The sequence below is a fragment of the Marmota monax genome, unplaced genomic scaffold (assembly GCF_021218885.2).
Source record: "Marmota monax isolate L192 unplaced genomic scaffold, Marmota_monax_Labrador192_F-V1.1 WCK01_AAM20220418_F8-fsc00125, whole genome shotgun sequence".
Classification (NCBI taxonomy): Eukaryota; Metazoa; Chordata; class Mammalia; order Rodentia; family Sciuridae; genus Marmota; species Marmota monax.
This window is the reverse complement of record NW_026695235.1, coordinates 6693281-6706838: the sequence shown is the minus strand read 5'-3', so window position 1 is coordinate 6706838 and position 13558 is coordinate 6693281. Positions and strand designations below refer to the sequence as shown.

Sequence of the window (13558 nt, the reverse complement as noted above, 5' to 3'; positions counted from 1 at the left end):
CTTACCTAAACTGTCCAGTACGAAGAAAGCAAAGAGCTCGGTTACCATAAAGAAGGTGGTTTTCAGGTCTTAAAAAGAAGTAACGTTTGGTCAGTAAATGACATTACATATGAAATAAACATACATTACACTAAAAACAGGCATGAAAAAACTTTTTAAAACTTTACATCTTCATGGTAGAGCAGGAAGAATACAAGATTTGGAACTTAACTGGGTAAATCTCACTTCATTACTTCCTCAGTAGCCTTCTTTAAAACACAACCTAAACTATCCTGTGTTCAAACTGAAGAGAATCCTTGCTCTGTCCAGCTTACAGGACTATTGTCAAGATCAAATAAGACATCTTATTAAAAAGTTAGTCAACTACAATGTATGCTGTAACTAGAGAGGACAGGATCATTATGTCAGGGATATGCCACCTTGACAAAGAACTCCAGGCAAAAGGAGCTTGGAAATTGCAACAGTAACGTTAAGTAGCTTCATTTCAAATTTTGATCTTTTTAGTTTTGTCTGACAGTATAAAGCCAGAAATTATTTTCTTCCACCTTTTTCTCAATAGAATAGAGTAGCAGTCTTGGGGCAGCATGTTGACTCGATTGATTCATTCCCCCTGGGGACAAGCAAGGTAGAAAAGGGAGAAGGTAGGAAAAGGAGAAGTTACATACACCCCAACCTTCAAAGGCTGCTATAATATTAGGTGGCTCACCTGAAGTGGCCATTAGGAACAGAATAGCACACCTGGGGGGAAGACTACAAAATTCCAGCAGCTGTTCTTTTCAGGTAGAAAAGAACACATGCATCCTCAACCATTCCAACTATTTTTCCTTTAAAAGTTTCCTCTAAGAAAGCAAAACCTCCTAAGTAGGTAGCATTTTAAGTATTAGGAACTAATCCTTTTTGATCAGTTAATAATTTAGAAGGAAGTAGTTGACAGCAAAATGAGAAAAAGACAATAACAGGTGACTCTGCTGGAATGCCTTAAGAAAATGGAGCAAGGCAGAACCAAATTCACCACTGCACCTGACTTGCTTGAACTGCAGGATTTAATCAGTTCCAAATACTCAGGTTACCTCCAATGCTACTAATAACTAAAGATAAAAAATAAAAATCTATTATGCATATCAAATTGGAAGATTCTACAATTCTTGATCTTATTTTTATTTATGCTAACATTCTAACTTGAGCTGCCACACAAAAAGGATCTCATTGCTCTGTTTTGCTCTTACCTATATTCAATGGCTCTGGTGTAATAGATAATAGCTATATCAAATCTTTCTTTGGAAAACTCTTCATTTCCTTTCATTTTCATTAGTTCTCCTTGCTGAGAAACCAAGGTGAAAGAAGACCCATCAATTAGCTCCAAAGACAATCAAGAAACCAATACCTAGGAAAAATGGATCTGGGTTTCCATCTTTAATATCAAAAATAAGCTAGGGGATTATTTATATAGAAAAGGAGAATGTAATATCCAATATTTTGGGATGTACAGTTGACCCTCAATATCTATGGGTTCTGCATCTGCAGATTCAACCATATGCAGATCAAAAACTTTTGGAAAGACCAAAAAGGGTCTATAGGAACATGTACAGACTTTTCTTCTTTGTCATTTCCCCTAAGCAATACAGTACAACAACTATTTACATAATATTTACAGAGTACTAGGTATTATATAGTGATCTAGAGATTATTTGAAGTATATGGGAGCAAGTGTACAAGGTATAGCAAATACTATACCATTTTTTATGAAGGATTTGAGCTCCAGCAGATTTGGTATCAGATAGGATCCAGGAACCAATCTCCCTCAGACACTGAGGGACAAATGTATATTAAAAGAAACCTTTCTCTAATAACTCCATATTAACTTGTTAAGAAATATTAAAAAGCAAGGAAAACCAACACATTGTGAATAATTTCTAAAATAATTTTTCCCTCACGTACAGTATTCGGCAGACCCATTTTTAAATATATTTTTCCATATGGGACAGCAAACTAAAAATGAAATGCAAAGTAGAATTTTAACTTTATGTTAGCAAATGTGATATTATTCAATAAACCTTAGTGCTTAAAAATATATAAATTGTAATAAAGGTAATACTGACTAGATTAACTACCAAAAATCACCTGGCAGGTTAGTAAGAACATGTGTGTTCTTACTAACACACGTTACTGGGGGACTGTGGACATAGCTCAGTTGGTAGAGTGCTTTCCTCTCATCTCTCATGCACAGGGCCCTGGGTTCAATTCCCAGCACCACAAAAAAAAAAAAAAAAAAAAAAAGTTACTGATATATTCAAAATTTTTCAATTCAAATTTTTAAAAACAAATTAATTAAAATAAATTAGATATCAATAGCTCTAGAGAACTTAATTGAACATTAAATGTCTCCCCAAGTCTTTTTTTAAAAATTGAATTAAGGGGCTGGGGTGTGGCTCAGGGGTAGCATGCTTGCCTAGCATGCATGAGGCACTGGCTTTGATCTTCACCATCACATAAAAATAAATATAAATAAATAAAGGTATTGTGTCCATTTACAACCTAAAAAAAATATTTTTTTTAAAACTTGAATTAGAATCATTACTTCCTCTGAGTGAACAGGTGAATTACATTACATCTCAATAAAAATGTTATCAAGGAAAATCATTTCTTCAAATCATTAAAGGATGATAAAAAATCAAATTTTTAATTTTTCAATTAACTGCTTTAAAATCATTAAAAATTCCAGATTAAGGAATTCTCTCTTCTTCCAAATCAAAATTTATTAAAATTTTACATCAAACGTATTATTAAATCTTACAGTAAGCAGTTCCTTAGATACTGTCAACAGGTTTTTGTTTTGGTTTTTTTTTGGTACCAGGGATTGAACCAAGGGGTACTCAACCACAGAGCCACATCCCCACCTTCATCAGGTTTTTTAATGAACTTCCTCTGACTGTTAAAAGTTCTAACAAGCAAATCTATTTTTTTTAAGTTGTTGATGGATCTTTATTTTATTTATTCACATGCAGTGCTGAGAATCAAATTCAATGACTCACACATGCTAGGCAAGTGCTCCAACACTGAGCCACAACTCTATCCCAAAAATGAACTCTTTCTTTTTTAAAAAATATATTTTTTAGTTGCAGACAGACATAATACCTTTATTTTATTTATTTATTTTATGTGGTGCCGAGGATCGTACCCAGTGCCTCACAAGTGCTAGGCAAGTACTCTACCACTGAGCCACAGACACAGCTCCCCCAACAAGCAACTCTTAATATATATTTACAGATAAATATTTATCCTCACCTCCATACACTCCGCACAATTTTGGGTTTTAAATTCTTCAAGTAAATTGCAGTTTTCCGTTACAACTTTAGTTATGTGATACTTGTCTAAGTTTTATTTTTAGGAGAGAATGAGAGAGAATATTTGTTAAAAAAAACTGGTACTCACAAAATTCTAATTCTTAGGTTAAGTAGGTGAATTCATAAAGTTTATTATATTTTCTAAATACCCTGTTTCTTATAATCTTTCATGTGTATTAAATATTTTAGAAATAAACAACTTATAAAACGTATAAAACGTTGCATAAAACAGATGCTTGCAGTAAACCTAATCTCTTTTTATTAACAATTAAAGAAAACCACTTATTATTACACTATGTTACTATAGTTATAACAAATACTTTTGTCATAACATATTCAAAATAGGTCTCATAATTACTCAAGTCAATTGAACAAATATTATCAAATATCTATAGTACACCAGGTACAATGTTCAATAAAATTGTATAAAAATAAAACCCTAGAGAATATTTTTCAAAATGCATTCAATATAGGGTTGGGGATAGAGCTCAGTTGGTAGAGTGCCTGTCTCACATGAACAAGGCCCTGGGTTCAATCCTCAGCACCACAAATAAATAAACTGTATTCAATATAATAAGTGAGTATTTAAAATGAATAGTAGACTCTTCAAAAAAAGAAATGTTAACAAAAAGAAGTTTGAAATACTATTCTTACAAAAATCCTTATAAAAATATTCTTATAAAATAAACTAATTTAAACACAGTTAGATAGCCAAACTGTGAAAAGTTTATCAGGCCTCATTTTCTACATTTTAAGCTATTATATAAAAAGGATTTTTTAAAATATAGTAAATTTTTTTATTGCAACAGACTAACAGTTATGCTTCTAGCAAAACATTAATTTCTAGGATGAAAGGAATACCTAAAATTTAAGATTCAAGAAGGAACTGGGAAGGTCACCAAATAAAGTAGTACTAAGGGACAGAACAAGGTTGCTGGAGGAAAACATGAGCTTTGAGGTCAGAGACCTGACTTCTTATCTAAGTTCTACTACTTACTAGACTGTAGAAATCTCTCTTAACCTCGTAAGTCTTAGATTGTTCACTTCTACAATTGAGAATAATAGGCTGGGCATGGTGTGCACACCTATAATCCCAGCGGCTCTGGAGGCTGAGACAGGAGGATCACAAGTTCAAAGCAAGCCTCAGCAAAATCAAAGACACTAAGCAACACAGACCTTATCTCTAAAAAATAAAAATACAAAAAAAAAAAACAAACAGGGCTGGGGATGTGGCTCACTGGTCGGGCCTGTGAGTTCAATCATCAGTACCCCCGCAAAAAAAAGAGAGAAAAACAGCCACCCCACAGGGCTATTATGAGAGAATCAGAAATGGGCCCACAATAGTGGCAATACATGATATTGCTTCTCCACCTCTACCCTAAAACCTGGTCCAGAATCAGAGGCTTTCAAAACAATGAAGAGAATAACCTCTATCAGTATAATACATCCCACTATCTAGTGAGCCTAATAGAAAGAGCTGTCTTTATTTAATTCCTCTCTATTATTTAAGTCAATAGACAAATCTTCCCTCTTCACAATGGAGATTGCAGATTATGGATTATCATCAACTAAAGAGTCAAAACATTTTCTGTGTCAAGATTCCTATAAAGTATACTCTAAAAAATTTACTGCTGATATTCAAATGCTTTAAAGAAAATCATTTCAGGGCTGGGGACATAGCTTAGTGGCGGAGGACTTGGCCAACATGCACAAGGCCCTGGATTCAATCCCCAGCACCACAGAAAGAAAAAAAAAGAAAGAAAGAAAGAAAGGAAGGAAGAAAAACATTTCAGAAAACTAGAGAAATATGTAAGGCTATTTCTCCATACATAAAAGAATAGCAGATTTATCAAGAAAATGAAAATCATAATTTTAGCTTCTGTTATTTTCTCATATGAATAAAAAGACATGGGCCCAGTTGTGAGCTCTTTATTTGAGTATTACATATTATAACTTATGAAAACTATTAGATAGGATTTTTAAAGTATGATGCCACAATAATCTGAATGGTAAAAAACAGGATAAAACTAACTGTAAGGTTTAAGTTCTCTTATTCAAGTTATACTCCAGGTATGAATAATATGTCAAAATATACTCTACTGTCACTATTAAAAAGAATAAAAATAAATAAATAAAGGAAATTAAAAAATAAAGTTCTTTTATTTCATATACAGAAGAAAAACACTATAAAGAAAAATATTTTTAAATGCTGCTAGAATAAATGAGAAATCATATAATTGTATATTCCATTTTCCCAAATAATACCTTTAAAAACTGAGTTAACAATTTAAAGAACTTATACTTACATTCAGTGAAGAAAATACTTAACATAGACCAACAATTGTCAATTAATCCTAATTTAGGTAGAATTGTTGTATCGCCTGTGTATTTTACCCAATTTAAAGCTTCTTCCATTGCCAAAATTTTCTGTTTCAAAAAGAGGAAAGAAGAATGATACTCAAGTATTCTGTGACATTATATATTTATCTTAATCAGTATTTCAAACCTTTATACAAAACTTATGTATTTTCATTACTCCATCACACAATAGAGGATAACTGGACTACAACATACAAGTTAACAGAAACTGTGGACTCACGTGTTCCATCTTTGGGTGACCTCGGGCTACCCTCAGAGTTCAAAATGCTTTTGCAATGATTAGAGACGGAAAAGCTGAGGTCTACAACCTGTACTCTCCTTTGCAGTAGGAGAGTACAAATTTACAAGGTAGAAAAGAAGTCTCAAATCTCAATTAGACTAGGACTTCCCTCTTTACCCTAAGGTTAAAGGTATAGATTAAAGTTCTTCACAGGGACTACATATTTTACATAGTCTGTGGCAAAAAGAATTATTATGAGATAATCAAGACTATGGCTAGGCAAATGGATGCTCAGAGCAATGATTCTCATGAAGGGTCAAGAGTTAACAGAAATGTTTGTTCTTTTAATGTATGAAATAACCTCAGAAATTAAATAGCTGAGTTGCCACTGCTGGTATAAGGCTTAAAGGAAACATGAAGACATTTCTATCACCAGTACCATTAAAATTTGGTTTATCACTGCATCTGAGGATTACCTAGTAATTATACATTAAAAATATTCATACTGGGGACCTAATAATTTCATTTGGGGGAATATATGCTAGGAAAACAATCTAAAAGAGAAGAAAAAAACTTGTAACATATATGGGTAAAAAATTGTAATGAGGCAAACCTGCAAAATGAGATTACCTGAGTAAAATATAGAAACCATACTACCAAATATTACATATAACTTTGAATATATGGTCTCAATACATGGGAAAATGGGCAGTGATGTGACTGCCATTTATTCAGTGGGTGAGCTGGGTTTCCACATTTAACACTTACATTTTCTATTTTATAACCAATTCTCAATAAGCCTTCGATAAGGAATGAATCATTCTGCAAAATAAAAAAAAAAAGAACAAAAAAAGCATTTTTTCCTTATTCTTGGATTTTGTAATAGAAAAAAAAATCTCCATTTTAGGAATAGTCTTGTGTTGCATAATGACATTTTCCATCAATGATGAGCCAAATGGGACATTGGTCCCAAAGATTATAACAGAGTTTAAGATTATTATTACCTAATGACATTGTAGCTATGGTGACATCATACATACCACAATAAAATGTACTGCTCACAAGCTTATGTGATGCTGATATAAAACTTACTGTACTACCAAATATATTATAGTACAGATAATTATATATATGTATAACACTTGATAATGATATTAAACAACTACATTACTGGTTTATGTAACTGTTATTTTAGAGTGTACTGCTACTTATTGAAATAAAAAAAAAACAAAAAACTTCACTGTAAAGTAGCATGCCATATGTCAGCAGCAGTCACAACTTGTGTTCGATTTGTCTCTTAATTGCATTAAGAGGCCACATCCAGTGACTAATCTACACCATCTGGGTCTGTGTAAGTATACTATATGATACGAAGACAACAAAACCATTTGATGGTGCATTCCTCAGAATGTACCCCAATCATTAAATGATGTGTAACTGTATTACATAGTAGTATATTTTCCACAAGCACTTACATGATCAATTTACCCCTTAAGAGCTCTAAAACAAGAATTCATCAAAAGTCTTCCAAAAGGCTCTAGTAATAAACTGATTTTGTGTAAATTTTAGATGTGTAGATTTTTAAAGTTCATTAGACCTAGGTTTTCTAACAAGGCACATTGGCTGGTATGTTACTGCAATGAGTTATCAGCAGAAATAAACACCAGAATGCTTTCTAAATTTAAGTTCACAGTCAGAATAAAAACAAGTATAACACCTGGCTCCATAACCAACTGAAATAAGAAAAATTATCAAATGGCTTTTTAAAAGAGAGAGGAGGCCAAGGCAGAAGGATCACGAGTTCAAAGCCAGCCTCAGCAAAAGCGAGGTACTAAGCAACTCAGTGAAACCCTAAATAAAATACAAAACAGGCTGGGGATGTAGCTCAGTGGTTGAGTGCCCCTGAGTTTAATCCCCCACCCCCAAAAGAGAGAGAGAGAGAGAAAATCACCATAGTACAAAGACACCTCCGCAAATCTATCCTGATAAATTTTATCCCAAAGGCAAAGTATTTGTCAATAATGGTATGTTTTTATGTCAAAAGACGGAGTTCGTTTACTTTTAGAACCTGTGATTAAAGTTTCTATGAACCAGGGCCCCCTTTCATTTGTGACGAATTCTAATTTCTCTCCTTTAATATCAAGAAGCTGTCCTGGTCCATTATGGCATGGCAGAACCAGGACATTGGTCATCAACGTTATCACTTCCATACCATGCACATTCTGACAGCAGAATAATCTCAGGTAAAGAAAACTAAAAAGCTTATCTGTTAACTGCTATAAACTGGTAACACAGTTTATAGCAGTTAACAGTTAACAGTTAACAACTGACACTCTATATTTACATTCTTTGGAGACGGGGCCACATTCTACCACTTACCGCAACTTTCTTTGCCAAATCCACAATATCTTCCATCAACTCAAGATATTGTAATTTCTTCAAACTTATCTCAGAGGCACGAGAACTGTTTAAAGACAAATTTATTTTTGGAAAGATTACATTCTCATATATACAAATTCACTGAATTTTATGCTTACATTACAAGCTATCTGACAAAAAAATTCAGTTCTTTTCTCCACTCTAGGTAACATAAGTAAGAAGTTTATTAAATGGACCAAACCATATATCCTCTCTCTCTCAGTTCTATACCACTGACATTTATAAAACTATTTTAATTTTTCCTGACTTAACTTCAAGTCTACCATCTAATACTATTCAGAATTATTTCATTATAATGTTATAAATTTTCTTTCATATTCAAATTCTAAGAATTTACTTTTTCTACCTGTTAAACAAAAGCAAAACTGAACAGCACATAAGAATGAAGAGTAAGCCAAGTGTGGTGGCATATGCCTAAAATCCTAGCTATTCCAGATGGTGAGGCAGGAGGATTTCAAGTTTAAGGCCAGCTTAAACTTTGTTTAGCTAGACTGCATCTCAAAATAAAATTTTTTAAAAAGGGTTGAAGGTGTAGCTTGTCAAGCACGGGGGAGACCCTGAGTTCAACCCACAGTACCACCAAAAAAAAAAAGAATGAGGTATAAGCCTTCCATTGTACTTGGCATTCCTTAGCACTGTGCAATATGCTTATCACTGCTCATCCAAAAAGAATAACATATAGTGACTTACGTGGTCTCCACACAGGGATGTAATCGTGATATTACAGAACTGTGCTGATGTTGAAAAAGAAGTGGCCAGAAGATATATATTTTAATGGCATCACAGTAATCTTGCAGGACAGAAAGTGGTTTACTACACCATATATTGCAGATGTCAAATTCTTAATTAAAATAAAAAAGTTTAAAATTAATATTTGTGCCCTGATTTTTAATGAATCAACACTGCTATACAGAAAAGGTAAAAATGGATATGAGAAGACAAGAAATGAATTAATGTTTTAAACTGCTAGATGTTAAGAATATTTAAGTGTTGGCTAAAACTCAATTTACAAAGAAAGATTTTGGTTTCCAGGAAAAAAAAAATAGTAAGAATTTATTTTTAAGAAGACATATAAATCTGATTTGTTGATATGACTAGATAAATCACCTCCATTTGTGGTCCATCAATAAATTAACGTTAATATGTCAACATGCTCACCTAAATGTTTCTCGCTTTGGGCATAATCTTTATACTTCATACCCTAAAAAAAAAAAAGAAAATTATTTTGATTTGCAACTAGTAAAATACACAAGTATACTTTTTGACTTTCAATCAATGGATTAGCAGAACTAAACTGAAAAAAATCTAATATACATTTACTTATATGCTTTGAATATATCTGTAGCCAGTGAGTCTTAATTTAAGGCCTTTTTCATGTTTCCTGAGTTTCTTTCTACAACTCTATTCAAGAGTTTTTCTAATTCTCAGAAAGCCACCTCATGCCTTCATTTATTCTCTGAAATCTATTCTTATTGTTGAGGCACTGCTTATTTCTTTTGAAGAATAACCTCTTCAAAAGCATGTGTTCCTTCTTATAAAAACCCATAGCCACACACACACACACACACACACACACAAAAAAAAAATCTTTACTCAAATGCCCTAAATCAGAAAGCCTTTAGGATATACCATGTCAAAAACAAAAATTAAACAAACCTACTTACCACTCCATCACAGTAAAGCTGAGTCACACGAACATAGTCATCCGTCGTATATTCAGGAGCAAAGACACAATCATCTTCGTAAGGGCTATCTTCCAACAATGCATAATCCGCCACAGTGAAGTCTCCCTCAGTAAAATTGTCCATGGCACACAATCCTAAGGAAATAACATACATCCAATTCAGTAATTAAATCATTTGAGATGACATGAGCAGCATTCTTCCTGGCTTCTATAGTACAACTGAAAAATACTTAAAACCTATGCTTCAAGGAACTCCAATCAGAACACTGATTTTTGTCCCCATTCTGTGATTCTCCCCCATTCTCTCCCAATAGTTTTATCTGCTTCTTCCTTTCCTCAGACTCAGATACTCACCATCACTACTCTGAGCTTATCTGTTTACATGTATCCCTTAGATGGAAGATAAGGGCACTGTTATTTACTTTGTTTGTGCCTAGCATACAGTAAGCCTCAAATGACTGCTCAAAATAGAAAGGCATCTTCCCACTGCTGCACTCTTACTCCACCTGCTTTTACTGCATCCCATGTTTTACCATACATGAAATGCTACATTCTCAATTTCCTGGCCTGAACTAAATCCTTACCACTGAGAAACAGTTTCCTATCAGTGCTCATACTCCCCTATGTGTCTCTCAGCGTCTCTCCATCTTGGACAAAGGGGCAGGACCGGAGTGGTCCAGGGTGAGTCTTTCAAATCTCTTCCAGACCTTCAGACATGAATGGATGTCCACATCCAGACATGCCATCTTGTAACTACACCTTCTTCTAATAGTCTCCCAACTACCACAACACAGAGCACTGCTAGACTACAAAGGAGGAAAAAAACCTCACATTACCAAGAGACATGTTTTAAAAATATTTATTTCAATGGGAGAAAAGGGAAACTAGGGCCAGAGTTTTAGACTAAGGTTTTGTGTTTTTTTCCCCTGAAAAAAAAGTTCAATAATGAGGATTTTTAGAGCTCTCAGAACAGCTACACTAAATATCACTGAAAAATTCATTTTACTACTTCTAGCTCTTGCCCAAATAAAGGCTTTCTTTTTCTACCATCACCAGCACCATGATTAACACCATTTCTTACACCTTTTCACTTTCACTATTATCCCATTATGATTAGAACTAGTAAAGCTTCTTTTTTCCTAAGCAAGACCACCATCAGTCCTTGAAATATTTCTTTAATAAATCCTTCTTATTATATCCAATTTAGTGTATTAAAACCTTGCAATATCTAAAGTGAAGAACAGTAACAGGCTTCCTAGCAAACTCTTTGTACAATGTGTCAAAATACTGCACTAAGTGCTTTACAAGCCATCATCTCATTCTCACAACAATTCTTAGTAGATGCCAACATGCCAACATCTCCACTATAAAAATGGGAAAATAGTCTCAGTAAAATTAAGTAATCTGATCAAGGTCACCAATCTAGAAAAAATCCACACTCAGCCTTCTGATTCCAAAGTCTCTTTTCTCAAACACTATATTTTACATCCAATTTTCCTTGTCATTGCCAGCTATTTACTTCTTGGCACTGTCATGTTTAAGGACACTGGCAACTAGCTCCCCTCCTCTCTTCTCCTCCTCCAAATTCCATCACTTATTCCAACCATATCAAGGCCCATTGAGACAACACCCTAGCCTTGAATTTCACTGTTTACCTCACCAGACTATTCCTTTTCAGGGCCACAACTTGAGATCACTGTCCATGTCTAAAACACTTTTTAATTCCTTCACTCACTCAACTTCCCTCTGACCACATCAAGGGTCATTACAGCTAGCATCTTCTGTCTCCTCTTACAGCCATTCAACTTCATCAAGAACTTTTCTTCATTTTTCTCCTATTCAAATCCTCCATTCTTACTCATTTTCAGTTCCTACAATTTGGTTTCCATTTCTACCATTCAAGGGAAATTGTTTTCAATAAAGTCATTAGTGATCTTCTATAAATAGACTGCCTATCTATAAAGTCTGGAACTTGTCCTATTCTGCATGAACAATATTTCCAAAGTTTAAAGAATTTAACTATAAAAGTGAACGATGGCCATAAAAAAATAGACATCATAGTACCCAAAGTAAGGCACATAAAATGAGATAAATGTTATCTCAAGAAATATATATACTTTTTAATTCACTTTTCTTACAAATGTTTTTGTTATAAATACAGAAAGAGCCAAGAACTGTCATAGCCCACATATCGCCATCATGGCACAGATTACAAAACCACTGGCTGACTCAGCCATGAAGCTGGTCATTTAAGCCTGGCAGATCTCATGATACCACAAACAGCACCAATTGTACTGTAATTATAATATTGGCATGATTTTTTTTTTCTATTTTGTTTTAACTGGAGAGGCAATGTGGCAAAATGGTTAAGAACATGGACTCTGGGGCCAGAATGCCTGGGCTTGAGCCCTGACTCACCCATTTCTTTGATGTGTCACCTTGGGCAAGTTTCTTAACTTCTCTGGGCTTCCGTTTCCTCATATCATATCAAGTGGAGATAATGATACTACCTACCCAATTGATTAGTTAATATGTATAAAGTGCTTTGAAGAGTACTGAGCATGTAGGAAATGCTATAAATACCAGCTATTATTAACACTAATATTAATTTTTTTAAACTACTGTTTGGATGCTTCCAACTAAATGGTCTACCTTAATTGCTAAATCCAAAGAGGACTTTTCAGCTTACAACTTACTTGACGCTGAAGACCACTTCCTCCTTCTCAGAACTCTTCATTTGGACTCCAAAGACCATCTTCTGGTTCTCCTCCTATTCGTCTGGCTGCTCTTCCTCAGTCTCCTTCATGGGCTCTTCTTCTCCATTCCCCGCCACCCAAATGTCAACTCTCTTTTCTTCTCACTCTTACTCTTTCCTTGGTGACCTTATCCACCATACCCAGGGCTTAAAACAGCACTTTCTGAACTTTATTTGCATAGCTTCACCATGATTGTTGCCATTTCCATATATCACATGTATTTTTACTAATATTTTCCTTTCATTGTACTCACTTGGCCTAAGTGATAATGTCCATGATGTCATAGGTTTGATCCACAAGTTACGTTTTTCACACACATAAAATCCTAACTATTAAAAAATTTCAAGTGCTTATCCGTGTACCATTTAAAATTATCTCATATGGTACTGTAGGAAAACAATGGCTTCCAAACTGCCAAATGCCAAAATCCCAAATCCTTCTCTTAACTTCTAGACCCTCTGTGCCAATTGCTATTGGATCTTAACCAAGATGTCCCACAAGCCCCTCAGTAAGTTTCAGTAAGTTGAAAAACAAACAACTTTTTCCTCAAAAAAAAAAAAAAAAAAAAAAAAAAAGCAAATGAAACCAAGTTCTTTCCTCTTTCTGTATGCTATTTATCAGTTAATTGCTCTACATGCCACATGGTTACTCAAACCAAAAATCTGGGGGTCAATCTAGACTCCCCATTTTCCTCAACATTTCTATCCAACTGACCACTAAATCCTCAATGTCTTCT

At 34.1% G+C, this 13558-nt stretch overlaps 1 protein-coding gene across 8 annotated transcripts in view; it reads right to left on the bottom strand.

Moving 5' to 3' along the window:
* Ttc3 (tetratricopeptide repeat domain 3) overlaps positions 1 to 13558 on the bottom strand; it is a 117686-nt gene that overhangs the window by 94994 nt on the left and 9134 nt on the right. For 4 of the 8 annotated variants that reach the window (XM_046439208.2, XM_046439205.2, XM_058577273.1 and 1 more), the window contains 9 exons: positions 10047 to 10201; positions 9541 to 9583; positions 9073 to 9223; positions 8323 to 8407; positions 6712 to 6765; positions 5651 to 5771; positions 3286 to 3371; positions 1227 to 1321; positions 6 to 68 (listed from right to left, as the gene is read on the bottom strand). The exons of 2 other annotated variants lie outside the window; for them this stretch is intronic. In XM_046439208.2, coding sequence (XP_046295164.1) covers positions 6 to 68; positions 1227 to 1321; positions 3286 to 3371; positions 5651 to 5771; positions 6712 to 6765; positions 8323 to 8407; positions 9073 to 9223; positions 9541 to 9583; positions 10047 to 10190 — 842 coding nt within the window. In that variant the 5' untranslated portion in view covers positions 10191 to 10201. Of the gene's footprint in view, positions 1 to 5; positions 69 to 1226; positions 1322 to 3285; positions 3372 to 5650; positions 5772 to 6711; positions 6766 to 8322; positions 8408 to 9072; positions 9224 to 9540; positions 9584 to 10046; positions 10202 to 12762; positions 13314 to 13558 lie in introns of those variants that run through there. 2 more of the 8 variants (XM_046439207.2, XM_058577274.1) reach the window with 2 other exon arrangements.